The sequence below is a fragment of the Solanum pennellii genome, chromosome 12 (assembly GCF_001406875.1).
Source record: "Solanum pennellii chromosome 12, SPENNV200".
In the NCBI taxonomy this organism is placed as follows: Eukaryota; Viridiplantae; Streptophyta; class Magnoliopsida; order Solanales; family Solanaceae; genus Solanum; species Solanum pennellii.
In genome coordinates, this window is record NC_028648.1 from 78,499,603 (window position 1) to 78,516,253 (window position 16,651).

General features: G+C 36.5%; 1 protein-coding gene across 2 annotated transcripts; it reads right to left on the minus strand.

Moving 5' to 3' along the window:
• Positions 1-1,249: 1,249 nt before the first annotated feature.
• On the minus strand, positions 1,250-15,228 carry LOC107007066 (protein GIGANTEA-like). 2 transcript variants are annotated; one of them, XM_015205533.2, is made up of 16 exons: positions 15,079-15,228; positions 14,363-14,467; positions 13,987-14,077; positions 11,944-12,015; positions 11,785-11,839; positions 11,539-11,681; positions 11,139-11,407; positions 10,517-10,572; positions 9,415-9,655; positions 9,186-9,336; positions 7,387-7,584; positions 5,723-7,267; positions 4,320-4,388; positions 3,405-3,623; positions 3,105-3,197; positions 1,250-1,904 (listed from the first exon to the last, which is right to left on the minus strand). In XM_015205533.2, the coding sequence occupies exons 3-16, from the start codon at positions 14,071-14,073 to the stop codon at positions 1,602-1,604; spliced, it is 3,501 nt and encodes a 1,166-aa protein (XP_015061019.1). In that variant the 5' UTR covers positions 14,074-14,077; positions 14,363-14,467; positions 15,079-15,228; the 3' UTR covers positions 1,250-1,601. The 2 variants fall into 2 exon arrangements, with proteins under 2 accessions (XP_015061019.1, XP_015061018.1); XM_015205532.2 differs by having other exon boundaries at positions 11,139-11,410.
• Positions 15,229-16,651: the final 1,423 nt, after the last annotated feature.

Genomic DNA, 16,651 nt, shown 5'->3' on the forward strand with positions numbered 1-16,651 from the left:
GTCCGTCACAAAGTTCAGAGAGTTAATTCTGTGGAAGGATTTGTGACGGTCCGTCGAGCCCTCAACGGTCCGTCCTGCCATTTCGTCGTGAAGTTCAGAGAGTCGATCTCAGTACCCAAATTTTCAGAATCTAAGTGTTTTGGAACGAGACCCCCTCGACGGTCCGTCGTGCCCATGACGGTCCGTCGTGGGATCCGTCGACTCAGACAGTTATTACCAGAATAAACTCTACTGCTCAAAACGACTAAACAGGTCGTTACAGTAGAGCCATAAAAAATGGGCTTGGCCCGCGAGGTCAGCCCAATCCAACCCTTGAAATAAGTGGGGTTAAATTTAATTTTTTTGGCCCATTAGGAACAAGACTTTTTAGTCCGCTCCTATTTAATCCGTTGGCCTTACAAATTCAGCCCGCAAGTCTCAGAGGCCAGCCCGTGGGCTATTAATTTTAAAAATATTTTTATATATACTTTTAACAGTGTTTTATTTGTCAAGATTTTATCAATAACATTTTGAAATAAAAAATCAAGTCTTTTGCAATATCATCTTGTATGGTGAATTATAGATGAAGATAAACTTCTTAAGGAAACAATATCACATGTTGATTCAAATGTGATGGATGGTGCAAGAGGAAGAGGAAGGGGAGGCAGAGTCGTAAAACTTTAATTAATTCGTCATGTAATATTTAGTAATTTAGATTTGTTGAATATTGAGGTTGCCTGGTGTTGCTGGAAATCTTTTAAATCAGCTAGTTTTGTGGGAGAAATGGTGGAATGATCAACATTTATCCACTAAATCTTACGTTGACTATTATGTATTTTTGTAAATATTCACCGAAGCGTGTCATTTATAAATGATTTTTTGTATGAATTGATGTCGTGTTCATAAACGTCAACGTTCAATACTCTTTCTAAGTAAATAATATTGTTTATTTTTTGGTTGAAGGGACAACCCGTCCCAACTGTGGCCCGCTTAGGATTGGGTTGTGTTGCTATTTTGTTGACCCCTTAATTAGAAGGGTCAGCCCCACTCCAATCCATTTAACTCTCTATCCCGTTAGGGTTGGACCAGCTCATTTTGACAGCTCTAAATTATTCAAATGGAATCATACACATAAGACAACTCATCCTAAGCCATCTATAAATGGAAGAATGTGAGACTAGTTGGCACAAAAGTTAATCACATTATTAAATCTCAAGACTATTCACGTAACCATTAGTTATCTAAATCAGTAACCAGATCAACAAGGAAATGAGAGGAAAACAAAACTGAATAGATGATTTTTTATCTGCTGAATGTACAATACAAAGTAAGAAGGTTATTACATGATAGGAAAAATTCAGTTCTAAAGCTGAACCAGCCTTTAGTAGGTCACTTAAATATTAAACAACTACATCTACTTATTTCCACAATCATGTTTGTATTTGGAAGTACAACAAACATAATCTGTGCCAAATGAAAAACAAAACAAGTGGAACTATCTACATGCCATTGTACAACAATCACAGGACTCTAAAATATATTTTCTAACTAAAAGTGACTTTTACAAGATAGGTATGCTATGGTACAAAGAGACCTAATATATGCCCCAGAAAAGTGAGTTTTCAGACTGATATAGTGCAGCCTAATTCCCTAGCAGCAGTATCAAGAAATTGAGCAGACATTCCATTTTCAAGCCGGCTACTAGCTTCACACATCAAACACTTCTCAATATCCGCTTTCCAGTCAATGATGCTTATGCTAAGGTACTGATAAGCAGGATTATGGATGGCATTAACATCTGCTGCTTGTTTGGCACTTGGTTTTACTGAACCAGCATACATAATGTCACGAAGAACTGATGTACTGAGAGCACGGACATGTGCACTTGGATGAGAAACACAGCGAACTGTGGCAGGTAAACGACACTGCAATGTATTAACCCAAAGGAACCTAGTTAGTGTTGTACCTAAGTTTATCTTATCATTAAGTGCGAAGTAAAATTTAAGAATATAAGATAAACTTTTTTCACTCTTAAGGGGGTGTTGGTATGGAGATGTTTTCCAATTTTCTCATCTTAAAGGATTGATAGTGCACTGATATTAAGGAGGGATTTACCAACTAACTCCTAATGGCTCATACTCAATGTCAAGTAGTTACAATGCCATGCTTGGTGATCTAAATAGATTGTCTGAAGCTGAACTGGTCTGGAGTTCAATCATGTGGGCTAGGCAGAGACTGATGGTTTGGTAGGCGTACCATGACAAACTTTTAACCAAAGAAAGGCTGCGCAGACAACACATCCAGTTGATGATAAAGTATGTTGTTTATGTGATGAGGAATAACTGAGACTCATCAGCACCTATTTGCAGACTGTCAATGGACAACTACTGTGAATACTGCTTTGGCTACTTGAGTTGGTGAATCTTCACAACAGAAAACTGCTAAACGAAGCCTGAACTGGATGAAAAGAAAAAACGCCGGAGAGAGTTTAAGCAGGAAGTTGTAACAGCTAAAGTATGGTGCTTTGATATACTATACTTAGCAAGCTAGGAATTTGGAATTTTTTTAGGAAATTAACTGTAAATACTGAGTTTGCTGTGACGCATACAAAAGGAATTGAAAGAGAGACTAGAGTTAGTTTCCAGCTCCAGGAAGGCTAGGAACCATCACATGCTGATTCATGGACTCTGGAATTAGTTTTGAGATGCTGTTTTTTTTTTGTTTTGCTGGTTCCTGATGTCTAGATGCTCTACTCTTCATAGAAGACGGCTGAGATGCTAGATGCTCTTTATTTGTAAATATTTTTGGGTGTTATGGTGATATTCGTAGTTCACTACCCAAAAAAATGAGAAAAATAATTTCCCTAATGGAAGTAAGATAAACAAGCTTCACAAGTGACATTCCAAGTTCATAGTCTCCCCTTCCCTTCCCACAACCCCCAACGCTTGACCATTCCACTCCCCATAGTGTTTTGCTAGATTACATATAAATACTTTTCGGACTATATTTTTGTTGCTTATTTACTAAACACTAGAAAATAAGTAAGATACCCACTAGCTCTTCCTTCATACCAAGCATACCCTTACTGATCCCAAATTTGAACCAAGTCTAGCAAAGAGTATCACCTTCAATAGGTTTGTGAGGCCATCAGCAACTGATTGTCCAGATTCTCCCCAGTCAAGTACTGGTTGAATTGCTCTAGCTGTCACTTCCAAAAGCTGCTCAATATTTTTAAAGAGCAAGGATGTAAATATATCAGAAAATACAGAAGATATTGAATATGATGAATCAATCATCCTTGGACATATTCAAGTACTCACGAAAATAAAGGAAGTCGTAGCTTTCTGAATCATAGATTCATCAGGTGAGAAATAAGTAGTATAAAAGATGTTACCTCTAAACCAGAAATCTAAATATGTCATTACCTCTAGCTGTGGTAAGGTGCATGCTTCTCCATCGACAAGCATCCCATCTGTGGCCCGTAAAAGGAGGTCAGGGTTACTAGCCAGAATTACCAAAGATTCCGCTATATCATGATTCCTTATCAGTTCTGCGATCAATTTTACTATACGTTGGTTAATTCTCCACATTTGCTGACCAACTTCATCATCTTTAGCAATCCATGGTTGCAATTCCCTCTCAGCCTGACAAGTAAAGTTTGGCAAGAAAGTGACCAAACAAATATTGTGATGAAGACCTACTTACACCTAGAAGCAAAGCGATGATAACTATTAATGCATGCAAGTCTAAGAAACTCTGGACCCGGAAAGGTACAGTACCATAAACATAAATGTATTTGCCATGTGATAACGCCAAAAATATGACAGAGAAGGGAAAACTTCCAGAAATTGCCCCTAAACTATTCGGAATTGCTCAATATTTTCTCCCTTACACTTTGGGTCCGTTATTAATACCCTTGCCATAAGCAAATCATCCTATATTTTTTCTTTTAATTAACGGAACTCCAACATGAAATAGGTGGACTCCATGTGTCCAAATTATTTGTGAAAAAAGGTCCAAGCTTACCCCTTGTCTTTTGACTTTAGTTTAAAATTACCCTTGGCGTTTTGTTAGGAGTTGAGGAAAAAAAAGACTTTTTATCCTAATGCATCAGTAATATTAGACCAAAAGTTCATTGGAGGGCAAAATTTCTCAGTTTCGGATGGGACAAGGACAGACTTGTTTCTTTTCCCTAGAAAAGAATGTAATTATTTGAAATAGCAGGTGTATCTGTTAAGCCATTTGGATCCAAATAAATATGAACTGTGCATACTAGCGCAGCCTAACAAAATATGATCATGATCTATAATGACCAAATACAGTTAAAGCGAAATCTGGACCTGAAGAACAATGGCTGTTGCAGCTTTTCCAGGTGCCGCTGATACAACATTGCATAGTGCATCAACCACCTGTAGTTATGGAAGACTGTTAGCACCATATAAAAAGCTACTAAGAATCTTGTGTATGCAGATATATAATGCAAAAGCAACATGCGCTCTAACTTAATTATGGACATTCTTCATGCTATCACACAAAACCACTGCATAATAATCGTAAAAAGCAACATTTTCTTATTTTGGCTCCCAATCTAACAAACTCAGTTTCTGCCATCATTACTTTTTCACCTCCTACATGCAAACAGTACAATGATTTGCTTATTACTCCGCCTATACAGTTCTAATTAAGGTTGTTGGTAGTTACTGCTATTTTGGGCGTAAATGGTTTTTGTGGATGGGGTGCATGCGGAGACGGAGTCAGGATCTGAGGTTTATGGGTTTTGAGTTTGGGACACCGACCTCAAGCTAGTACCAAACTGAGGTACGAATACCAATGTTCAATATATATTTTTAAAAGTATGAACCGTAACTTTTCATTGAAAAATCTAATTTTGGGTTTGCGTTTTTGTAAAAGAGGAAGAAACAATGTTTTCCTTTCGTTTTAGAGAGGAAGTGCTTTTTGCTTTTTTCATTTGTTAATCTTATGTTTTGTTCTTAAAAAGTTTTAGAAAGAAATTTGCATATAGCAAAAAGGAAAACACTGATGCGGGTTTATGATTCTTTAAAAAGAGAATCAGGAATATAACAAAAAGAGAAAAAGAACTAACATAAGTGGGTTTTGAGAACCCACATCTTGGGAATCAGAGAGCTTTGATTGTCTCTTCTTTACAACTGAACTATCCACATACTGGGTTTTCTAATACAAATATAGGGTCTATACAGGTACCTTGTTACTTCTTCATGAACCCCTATGTTACAGTGGCTGAGTGCATGGCTTGAGATAACTAATTCATATTCATAGAGAAACCTATATAGAAGAAGAGATTGGTGCTACTTATGATCAAACAAGTAAAGGCCATATCATTCTCCCGTCTCCTTTGGCATGAGCTTAACATGTTTTGAGGGAGGTAATGTCTGTTATTTTTCTTTTTAAAAAAAGTTTCAGCAGGTAAATTAGGCGAGTGACCAAATAATGTTGTTTTGAGGGATTTTTATTCGACCTGAAAAATAGTTTTCACATCTTTGGCGCCAAAACCAATGACCAACCACCTTTTGAAACTTTGAGCGAAGCTCCAAGCAGGAACACTTGCGGAAAATACCAAGCTATGGCATTGGCATTGCACATAGCATATGTTATCGGGGATGTTGCTTCTTATTTGAGGATGAAATCTTGTTTCTTACCAGACAAATGCCACAGGAAATATTAATTCATTAACAGCGATTAACATGAAGAAGTAACAAGGTACCTGTCTCCATCCTTGCTGGGCGGAAGTGCTTTCTGCAATGGGTTGTGTTTCAGGTGATGCAATCAACTTGTGCCAGAGCAATGAGACAACAGAAAAACACAATTCTTGTTTCTCTGCGAGCACTGATTTTAAAAGATCTTGTGCATTGCAATTAAATCCAAAATGCCTGTCCTTTGTAAGAAAATTGGCCAAGTCTGTAGCATCCAAGGAGAAATTTGCAAACACTTTGCTGATGGTGTACCCAGCAATCTCACTAGAGTGTGAACTTGAGTCTGAAGCTTTCTCACACACAAGTGAACTTCTACAATCATAGGAGTCTCTACACAGAGGCCCTGATGGCTGTTCTGATGTTAAGCAATTACGACTTGTGTATTTATAATGCTTTTTCCCATTCAAGCATCTAGGTCGCTCCTTGAGAAGTGGTACATGTATTAGATAAGCTTCCAATGGTTCAGCCTTGTTGACAATTGATGCAACAGTTTTGCTATGAATATCAATTAGGTTATAAATTGACGATGCCCTGGAATGAATTTCATTATCCCACTTGCACCGTATCAAAGAAGAAAGAGAGTGCATGCAAGCCTTGGAGCGTTTAAACAGATCAGAAATATGAGCAGCTACCATAGCTGCAGCAACTATCTCATTTGAGCTGAAGCTCCATGAGGTTCCAACAGAAGATGGTTTAAGAGAAAAAAGTGCCTCTAAAATTTCCAACATCCTCCGAGTATGAGAGACGGCAGAATGAATCCCATTTCGTAGCTCAGTAGATGAATCACTTGCAGGCTTGGCTTCATCCATGATGATTTTTGGATCTGGATAATTAGGCACTCTTGAAATCATACTGAAGAGCTGAAGCTCGCAAGAAAGTCCACAGACAGAAGCAAGGACATAAGAATCAAATGCTGCAACAGGCCCTTGTTTTTTCACTTTCTTACTCCCTATTGGTCTTTGTTTTCCAATGGTTGCCTGAGTGTCTACCCCGATTTCACTAGGTGAGTGAGTATCTTCACCTTTAGGCCTTTTATTCCCATTTGGTTTTGCTTCATGACTGACACATACTGTTAAGATAACAAAAAGCAGTCGAGATGCAAGCTCAACAGAGGCACATGACTCCAAGAACAATGAATGAACCATGGTTCGCAGTTCTGCCACAGCAAGATTTTTCAAGGCAGAGCCAAAAATATATCTGGTTTTTCTGGTTTCTTCTCTAGAGGAATCAGGCGGGAACGTTCTCTGAAGAATTGCTTCGACTGTTGCAACAAATATTTTCATAAGACAAGTTTCAGATGGACTCCCACGAGGAAGATACTCAAGAACCTTAAGAAGGGGTATATACAGGTTCCATGACAAAATGGGTGGTTGTAAAGGGGTGGCAACTACAATCTCAGGTAGATCAACTGCAGATGAACTTAAAGGAATCAATCCATAAGCAGCTTCCCAGATGGTACATATTCTCCATTCAACCTCCGGACCATGAGCACAAAGCATTGATGCAATCCCTTGGGCAGTGGCTTCTACTGTGGCTTCTGCAGCAGTCACTACTCTCTGAAGAATAATAACAATGGTAATCACATACGCCGAACATATATATCCAAATAAAAGAAGAAATCCACAGAAAGAACTAGCACATAGATAAACTCAACAATCATAACTGACGGATGTACCTGCTTTTTATTACATGAAGTGTCGCCACCCAGAATTTCAATTTCTTCAATTTGCCTCAAGGGGGGGAAAAGCAAAGCAGGTTGAGAAAGTACTCGGAAAAGTAAAGCTGCAGCAGAATCTGCAGCAATTCCTGCTCTCATGGACATGGCAATTCCAATTGCACGCAAGAAATGCAAGTGCATCCAATTCCTAGGAAGCTTTGGAAATACATAAAAGGTTAGGAATTCTACGAAAAGAAGCTAAAAGAAAAAATTCCACTAATGTAGGATAGAAAGGTGTACTCAAGCAACACAACCAATCAAGTTCTTTAATAATTAAATACATTTTTGCGGAGAACAATTCAGAGATCATAGTTTATACAAGGGATTTCAAGGATAGCTGAAAGCGACAGAAGTTCACTACAACAAAACAACTCAATAAGAACTATATGCTTCAATTCCAAACTAGTCGGGGTTGGCTATGTTGATTCTCAGTATCCATTTGGTACATTTAGGACTGTTCCATTCTAATAACAGTCTCTCTGAAACTAGAAATCCTCTCTGTATTCTACTGACTCGAAATCTATATTTAAGAGATTTATCATATAGAATCACTCCTACCAGAAATCGTGATCAAACCTCTTGCTCATCCCTGAACTAGTTTCATATGTCACAAGCTTGGCACTAACTTGACAGAAGGTATCAGAAATAACAGGCACATGGAAGATTAGAGGTGTGCTAACTTGGACTATAGTCTTGCAGAATACCTTGTACATGTTTATATAAACCCTACGTGTAAGACACTCTCCTCGTGCATTTGGTCTAAATCTTCTCTCATATCTCACATATATTATTTGTAGTATAATTAAATTATACCCCTCCGGCAGTTTAAACACTTCATTTTAGATAAAACTGTTAACATATTTCAACATGGTACTAGAGTATGAAGAGCAACTTAGTTCAACAATCAAGGTACCGCCACCAACAATAACAACTATGCCTTAAACCCAAGCTAGTTGGAATCAGCTATGTGAATCCTCACTATTTATGCCGCTTCAGTTAGACACATGTCTAATATTATCACCATCAGCAATAAAAAACAAGAGATAATTACAGTCAAATGTCTTTCGGTGATCCAATTTACAAAATAGCCAGCAAATGTATAGGCTTTGTGTATTAAGTAAAAATTAAGTTGCTCGGACTCTTCACTTTTGGTGCCGCACCAGTGTCGACATGACATGGGTGTGGGTGTGGGATCCGTACCCGATCTGGTCAACCGGTTTTGGGTACTTTGATTAGAAATATACATAATTAGTTTTTGTATATTTCAGCTAGCGTCTGTAGTTAATTTTGGCCTACGGGACAAAATTGGAAAAAGCCCAAAAAATTCCAAAATTGGTAAAACGAAAATCAAAACCAACAAAACGAAGGACCAGGTTGTAGAATGTAAGTAATAAAATAAAAATGTCCCTTGCTAACAACTTAAGCTCTTAGAGAGGCAACTAAGACAATTTAACATACAGAATTGGCTATATATCAAGACTGCAAACAGTGAATTCTTTATGTCTACATGTCTACAGATATGCTCATTTCGGACAAGAAAACATAGTAGTTTGGGGCAAGTTTATATACAATTCATACAGAACAATTCTATCTGTGTGTTCCAACATAGCATAGATGGTTAAAAAAGTATAACCTTACAGTTGTATAAAGAACCACAAAGAAAACAGAGAATGAATATAAATTGCTAATATGTTCCGACGTATAGCAGATTGATGCTCAAGTATCACAATACTTTGACAGAAAATTTTTAAACTTACACGCAGACCAGATGCATAATCCTCAGCTGCTCGCAGAAGTTCCACTAGTTGTACCGCAGCATCAAGTGCATCTGGAGCCCAAGATGGTGGAGCTTCTAAAAGTCCAACAAGAAGCCTCTGTGTGGCACTTGGAGTTGCGATTGCATAATATCTAATCCACAAACAGAAGTTAAAATGAGTCCCTTATTCAAAGCTGTAAAGTTAAATTAAATCATGCTCTTACTCTTACCGATGAAATAAACGTGCATATGGCTCAAGTGGTGGTAGTCCTGCAACGAGGTGCTCATCCATAGGCGTTGTTGGAGGTGGAAGCAGAAGTGCAGGAACAGCAGCTGCAGTCAAGGTAGCAGTCTCGTAGCGAGAAACTTCCTCATCACAAACACTTAAAATAACGCCAGCACCATTAGCAACAGCCCACCTTGGAGTTGCAGGCAGTAGTTGTGGATGCTTCCCAGACCCATGAGAAGCAGCTAAAATAAACTTTCAAGTCAGTAACAATTCTGTTGCGATTCTAACATATGAAAACACTTCAAAATTAATATCTTAGCCTTCTATAAGAAAGTTGTGAAACTCAGTGTCTAATAGGAGGGACAAGAAGAAGAAAATGAAGAGAAACAAAGCAAATGTATGTTATCTATTGAGTTATGTTTGAGTTATATTACTTCTCCTACATAGATTGTGTAAGAGCTTCCAAATTATTTATTAAGGTTTTTAGCTATTCTACTCAGATTCACATAGTATGACATCCTTTGGTAAGCCGATTCACCCACTAGTGAGTCCATGCTAGAGTTGATGTACGAATCTTACATGTGCAAAAAGGTATTGACTATTCACCCATATATTTTTCTCAAGTAAGTTGTGTAGGGGCTTCCAAAGTGTTGTAAATATCTTGGAGTTTTTCACGCAGTGACTTAAGGATTTAAGGGTGAATGCTTAGACTCTTTCACATAATCACAATTAGCGGAAATTGCAGTGGCAGTCAAGGACAACTGTTCCTCTTTCTTATTCTTCTCAAGAAACATAATCTAGAAAAAGAAAAGGAACTAATGTTAACGTAAGGAAGATTATATTTCTTTTGCAAGACTTGGTAAGAAACATGAGCCCAGAGCAATATTTTCGCAAGCTAGAGGATGACTATCATAGGGCAAGTAACAAGAGGACACTAATCTATTACCACTTTTACCCAGCATGAAGACTTTTTGCACTGATTTTCAAGCATGTTATCCGTGTCCACAGGATAGCGCTTAGGTTGTTAAAAAACTAAAAGTTGTAAGTGAAGGTCTAAAGCCATAGACAGGAGCAAGTATTTCATAAAACAGAAGTCCACATACCACTCGATGGGGGCTTGAGATCTCCAGCAGCATACTTTCCCATAACACCGCCACACCTGCACAAGCATGAAACATTTCACAGCAGTTAGCAGGATTGTGTAGTTTCCGGTTATCCTTTTTCATCAGTCTCAATCTCTACAAGTACCAATTAAGAGAATCTCAAATGAAAAATATTCTACGTCAATAAAATAATAGTGATGAAGTTCTTTAATTTGAAGAGCACCAAAAAGAAGATAAATGTCAACTAGCATTCGAAAAATTCTGAAGGAATCAAATGGACTCAAAGCTATATTACCAAAGGAGAAAAGTTCAGAAAAAAAGAAGCATTCTGAAGTCTATTAGGGGCTTTACACACAAAGCATTGATAAGGCCAGGGCTTTAGCGAAGAAAGGCGCAATTGAAGGGAAATAGTACACACACACCCAAACCAACATTCCCTGAGTAATCAATGGGCAACGTACTAAACCAAGACAACCAGATGCAAATGCCCACTGTCCAGTACAAGAAAAAAGGAAACAAAATACTCCTACGAACGAATGCTAATGAATTTTTCCTATATTCTTAATAAATTTTAAAGTGCAATGGAACATCTAACCTGCAAGCAACATTGAGAGATGCTTACCAGCGGAAGTAATCGCTTCTAATCCCTAGTGGTGCAGCAAGCAATATATCAGTGATCCACGGAGACAATGGTCTCAGCAGTTTTCTCTCATGTTGTATAGAGGGCACACAAGGTTCACTAGAGGAAGATTCACTTGTTGAAGTGTGGCTTCCACTGGTGCTTCTATCTGTTCCTTTGTCCTGACGATCAACTTTGAAAATTGGGCGGTTGTAGTGTGTTAGGATACGTAAAATCTCTCCACATGCAAGAGCCCATTGTTCAGAATATTCCTTCTGTGTTTAAAGGTTAATGATTAGTAGTGAGACTCATATTATGATATTCAAGATGGGCTTCAAAAATATCATCGAGTAAAAAAGCAAGATGAGATTAGTTAAGTTAATTTTTTAATGAATCTGCATACCTCACTGCTTGAGCAAACCAATGATATAAAAGAAGCAAAAGGTGGACTACTTTTATCATACTCCAGTGTTCCATCAATGATGCATGAAATAATTGGATGAACTACAGCATGCCCATGCTCTGGGTGATGAAGAACAAAAGTTGCTGGCAATTATAACAAACAACAAAATATAGAAACAACTCAATCAATCTTAACAAGTAGGTGGAAGCAATACTGTAAATGCTAAATAATAGGTGAGAAGAATACCTAAAACATCATCAAAAAGTCTGTTCTCCTTCGATGGATACCGGTTCCTTATGAGCTGCCAATTATAACACATGTAGTTAGTTTAGAGGGAAGAATGAACACAACTTGTTCAGATATTGAAAATTATCAACAGAGATGGTTACAGAATTTACTGAATACCTCAGCTATATCTTCAGGAAATTGTTCTGATGTGAACTGACCAAAGTATTTAACATAAGCGGTAATTTGATCCTATGAAGAGAATATAAAAGGAGGTTTGTCATGAGTGAAAATTCAAAGGTAGTCTATAGAAAGTAAACAAAAAAAGCAAGAAGTCTTTCTGGCATAAAAAATTTAAGACGATAATGCAATAGGACTAATTCAACCCAATCTAAGTCCAGACAAATAGCATTGGAAGGTCGGATGCTGTTTCAGAGATCTTTCTTGAAATTTATTAAGAGTTCTGATCTTCAAACAACTGCAAGCTTCCTGGTGTAAGACCGTTCAGATTATGTCCCTTCTCACTTCGCACCATTTGCTTCCCTTGTAAGAAGCACATTTTTTCGTCTTTCCTCTCTACTTTATTGAAGAACCACTATACAATTGAGTTTTTTGTTCCTTTGTTAACATTTTCCTTATTGAATATTATGCAGTATAGGCACCCCTCAAAAGAAACTTCTTGTTCATTTGTTTGAAGTATGTTCAGACAGCACCAATCCTCATTGTAGAGTCCTGTACCCTTCTTTTCCAATTTCCAAGTACAAGATGAAGGATGTAGTTTCACGCGCTTTGACGTGAATAGTCATATTACCCACTGGTCAAGAGTATCAACTGTGATCAAATTGAGACTGATAAACAAGATTTCACAATGGGACATGCACCACATAGAATGATGGAGTACATATCTTAAGTAGAAAGAAGGTTGGGAAGACTAATTGAAGAACCTAAATCTCTCCCCAGGGTGATCAGAGCAAGTACAGTCTCTATGGGTACAAATATCACACATGAAGGGGCATGAGTTTAATTTTTATTTTTTTGTTTTTTAAGTGCTCAAACCAGTTTGTGCGCATCTCGACTAGATCTGCTGTAGCATGTCCAGCCCACAAGTAACAAGCACGGATTGCAAATATAATCATGCCACCAAGGTTGGAGCAAATGAGCCCATACTAAGTACTGTAAACAGGATTTCCAAACTGTTACTCTGGAGCCTCAGCCACTGGGTCATCCTCATGAGGAATTGGTAGTCCATGAAACGTATCTCACATCTAAATCCTTCATCCAACCTCCTGTTTGAGAAAGAATAAAGCATAGTGCAATACTTGCTTTTTGTAAGACTACTTGGTTAGAGATGCTCCTCACTGTCTTATAAAACCAAGACTAGCTATTAAACGTTTATTATATTCCCACCAGAAAAGTAACTCTTCCTCTCGGATGCCATTTCTTTATGGGCTTAAAAGTAAATGTTACCCCATGCACTTAAATTATACAACGTCATTGTTTCCAACTTCAGTAAAAAGTTACACAGGCAAATCCTTCATTATCATAGACATGCTGACATTCTAAATGGTTGGAATCTTAATAACAAATTCTGTCACCACTTTTAAAGAGAATCCTCTTAGCTCGAGTTAACACCAAGTATCCAGGCATTTACGTGGTGTTGGTACAAGAGAGGCTTAACGGTTACAACAGAATACAACTACGAAGGCCTTTCAAATATAAATCCAGATAGTTGCAGCATGAGCAAGTTGTTTTTCTGCAAGAGAGTTGCGCAAAGATTATTCATGCTGTTTGAGTAGTCTCTTGTGACTTCATCTCAACCTCATTAGTTTGTGATTGCTAAATTTGGTACTTCTAATCACGTACAGAGTGTTATTATTTGCCTGCATGGTTCGCTAGTTGTGGTATGGTCTCTGGATAGAGCATACCATCGACATTCTCAAAGCCATTTGATTTTTTTAAAAAAAAAAAGTTCGAGGAAAGTAGTCTGTCTATCTTATATAATGGAGAAAAGTGATAGGCATTTTACATGACATTCTTCAACCTATATTTAATCAGATTGGAGGGCCTTTTTTGTCAAACGCAACAGTACGTTAAGGTCAGCTACATTGTATTCCTCCTTTGTATACCCTTCTACCTAATCACACATCTTCTTCAATTATCACAAGAGTTGAAACTTGAAAGATCACCATAGCTAGTTTAAAATGTCCCTAACAAGCAACGCACCTTCCGCTGCTCTGCAGCTTGTGGAGGAACCCAAAATAATGAAGAGAAATGAAGACTATCAATCCACCTTTCGCTTGAAGAAGCCATACAACTGTTTGACAATCAAAGAACTTTAGTGATTCAGAAAATGCTACAAATCAAGGATCAAAATATCATAATTCAACATATTTGGTCCCCAATCTGAGGATGGTCCAGCTAGTAAGGTTAATGAGGTTCATAAACTATACAGTTTATACATACTTTAACATATATATATATATATATATAGTAAATGTTGAACCCCTAGACTTTATCATATGTTTACTACTTCATATTTTCAACCTCCTTAACGAAAATTCTGACTCCGCCACACGGTCCAGATATAAAGAAAAATCACCTTAGAGCTTCAAGCTAGTCCCTTTAATATTATAACCAGCTTATGGCAGTTGTAGATTTCACTATTTTACAGTGAAGAAGACAATAATAAAATACCACTTTTATCCTGCAAAACCAAAAAAAATTAAAAATTAAAAAAACCATCATACTGTCAAACAAATGCACAACAAAATTAATATCTTTTGAAAGCTAAAAAGGGCCTTTTTTTCTCCTAAAAAAGGAGCAAATTTTCCCCCATTTTTTTCCATTAACAGAAAAAAGTGTTTGCAGTTCATTTCACTTATACAAATCATCAACAAAACAATAGAAATCCTCAAAATTGTTACACAAATGCACAAAATTAGTACCTTTTGAAAACTAAAAAAAAACTAGTAATTCATAAAAATGAACCATTTTTTCTCATTAACAAAAAAAAAAAAGTTCAACCCAAACAAATGTGTACTTTTTTTTATTCGAAAGAAGAAAAAAAATAAAATATATATATACATCACCCTCCATAGAAATCAATCCAGAAAAAAAATTATTCTACAACCAATCCTCTAATAATAACACAATAGTACAAAACTATTTATCAATTTTTTTAAAAAAAAATAATTAAAATCAACCTTAAAAAACAGATTCAGCTTAACATCTATAACATGAAGAAACCCAGAAAAAAATGATAAAATTAATTAGAACAAAGTTTATTTTAAATTAAAAAAAATTATATAAAATTACCGGAGATGTGAATTGAGTAAACTGTTGAGGGTAAATCTGGAAAAAAATGAAGGATTTAAGTGAAGATATTTTTAGGGATTTGGAGAGGAAAAAAAAATATGAGGAGAAGAAGAGTTTTATGAAGAGAGAAAAAGATATGGAGCAGAAAGAAGATCTTTAACTCTGTTTTCTCAATGCATACGTGGCGATGATTTTTTCCTCAGATCTTAACAGGGCCATGTGGCAAGCAAGTGGACTAATTGTTTCAATCATCACATATACGTATCCTCTCCGTCAGATATAAGGTATAATAATCTTAAGATTGAAATGTACGATTATTATTTTATTTTACAGTTAAGTCTATTAGTTATTGTGAGATTGGAATAATACATGATTAGATAACTTATTTCGAAATAAGATGTTTCTAACGGATTCCTTACTTTATTTAATTCAAAATTCTTGATGAGAAATTTTGAGATGTGACGTTGGAGATGTAAATAAAGTCTCATATTGCTAGTTAGCTCAAAAAGAAAAGTTGAATGGTAGAAATAAGTCAAATTGCCAAGTATTTAAATTTAAAAGAAAAATAAGTTTAAAAAACAATTGAACTTATAACTTTTAGCTTATAAGATATTTTTAAAAAAAAAACAATCTTAACACACTTATAATTTTAGCGTTTGTAGCATTGATTTTGTAGTTGTTTGAGAACTTCTAAATGTTTGTGCATATTGAGTGAGATAAGATTAAGAATTTTTGCGATAAGATGAGAATAACTTTAGTGGTGGATAAAATGAGGGAAGTGGGATTAAGATGAATTGGACGTATGAAGATGTTTAGTAAGAAGGTATGAGAGGTTGAATATGGTGGTATGAGAAAATGTATACATGGACTTAAGAAGTATTGAATAGAGGTAATTAGATAGGACATGGTGCAACTTCAACTTAGCAGTTGAGGACATGATATTAGATAGGAGAGTGTGGAGATCACAGAGTAAAGTAGAAGATTAGTAGTTGATTGAGTTTTGATTAACTTTTTAACGGGATTAAACTTGTTCATGTTGTTTGTTGCTTGCCACATGTTAACTGTCATACTGATTTTGTACTATCAGTCATTGTATATTAGTTTCTATTTTTGGTTGGCCGATGGTACCTACTCAGTACATGTTGCCCCGTACTGAGTCCTATTTGTGTTTTTCTTTGTTTTTCATTTGTGAAGTGCAACGAGTGTATCAATGACTTCGACTTACCCTCAACTCTAGTTAATCTCCAAACATAACAGGTTTCAGGATGAGATATTCATTCAAGCTCGTGTGGTTTCACTTGGTCATGACAAGATATCCTTAGTTTTCGGACATAAACTATTTTATTTATTTATTTTTGTGTTTTTAATACTCGTAGACTTTAGTATTTGAAGATTAGATGTCCTTGATGTGATGACTTTCAGGTTTTGGGAAACAATATTTAATAAGATTTTAAACTTCCGCATTATGATTTTATTTTGTAAGTTGGGGTTAAATTTGTTGGGTCTTCTACTTAGGAGATTAAGTGTGGTGTCACTCATGACTCGATTTGGATTGTGACAGTCTGAGAGCACC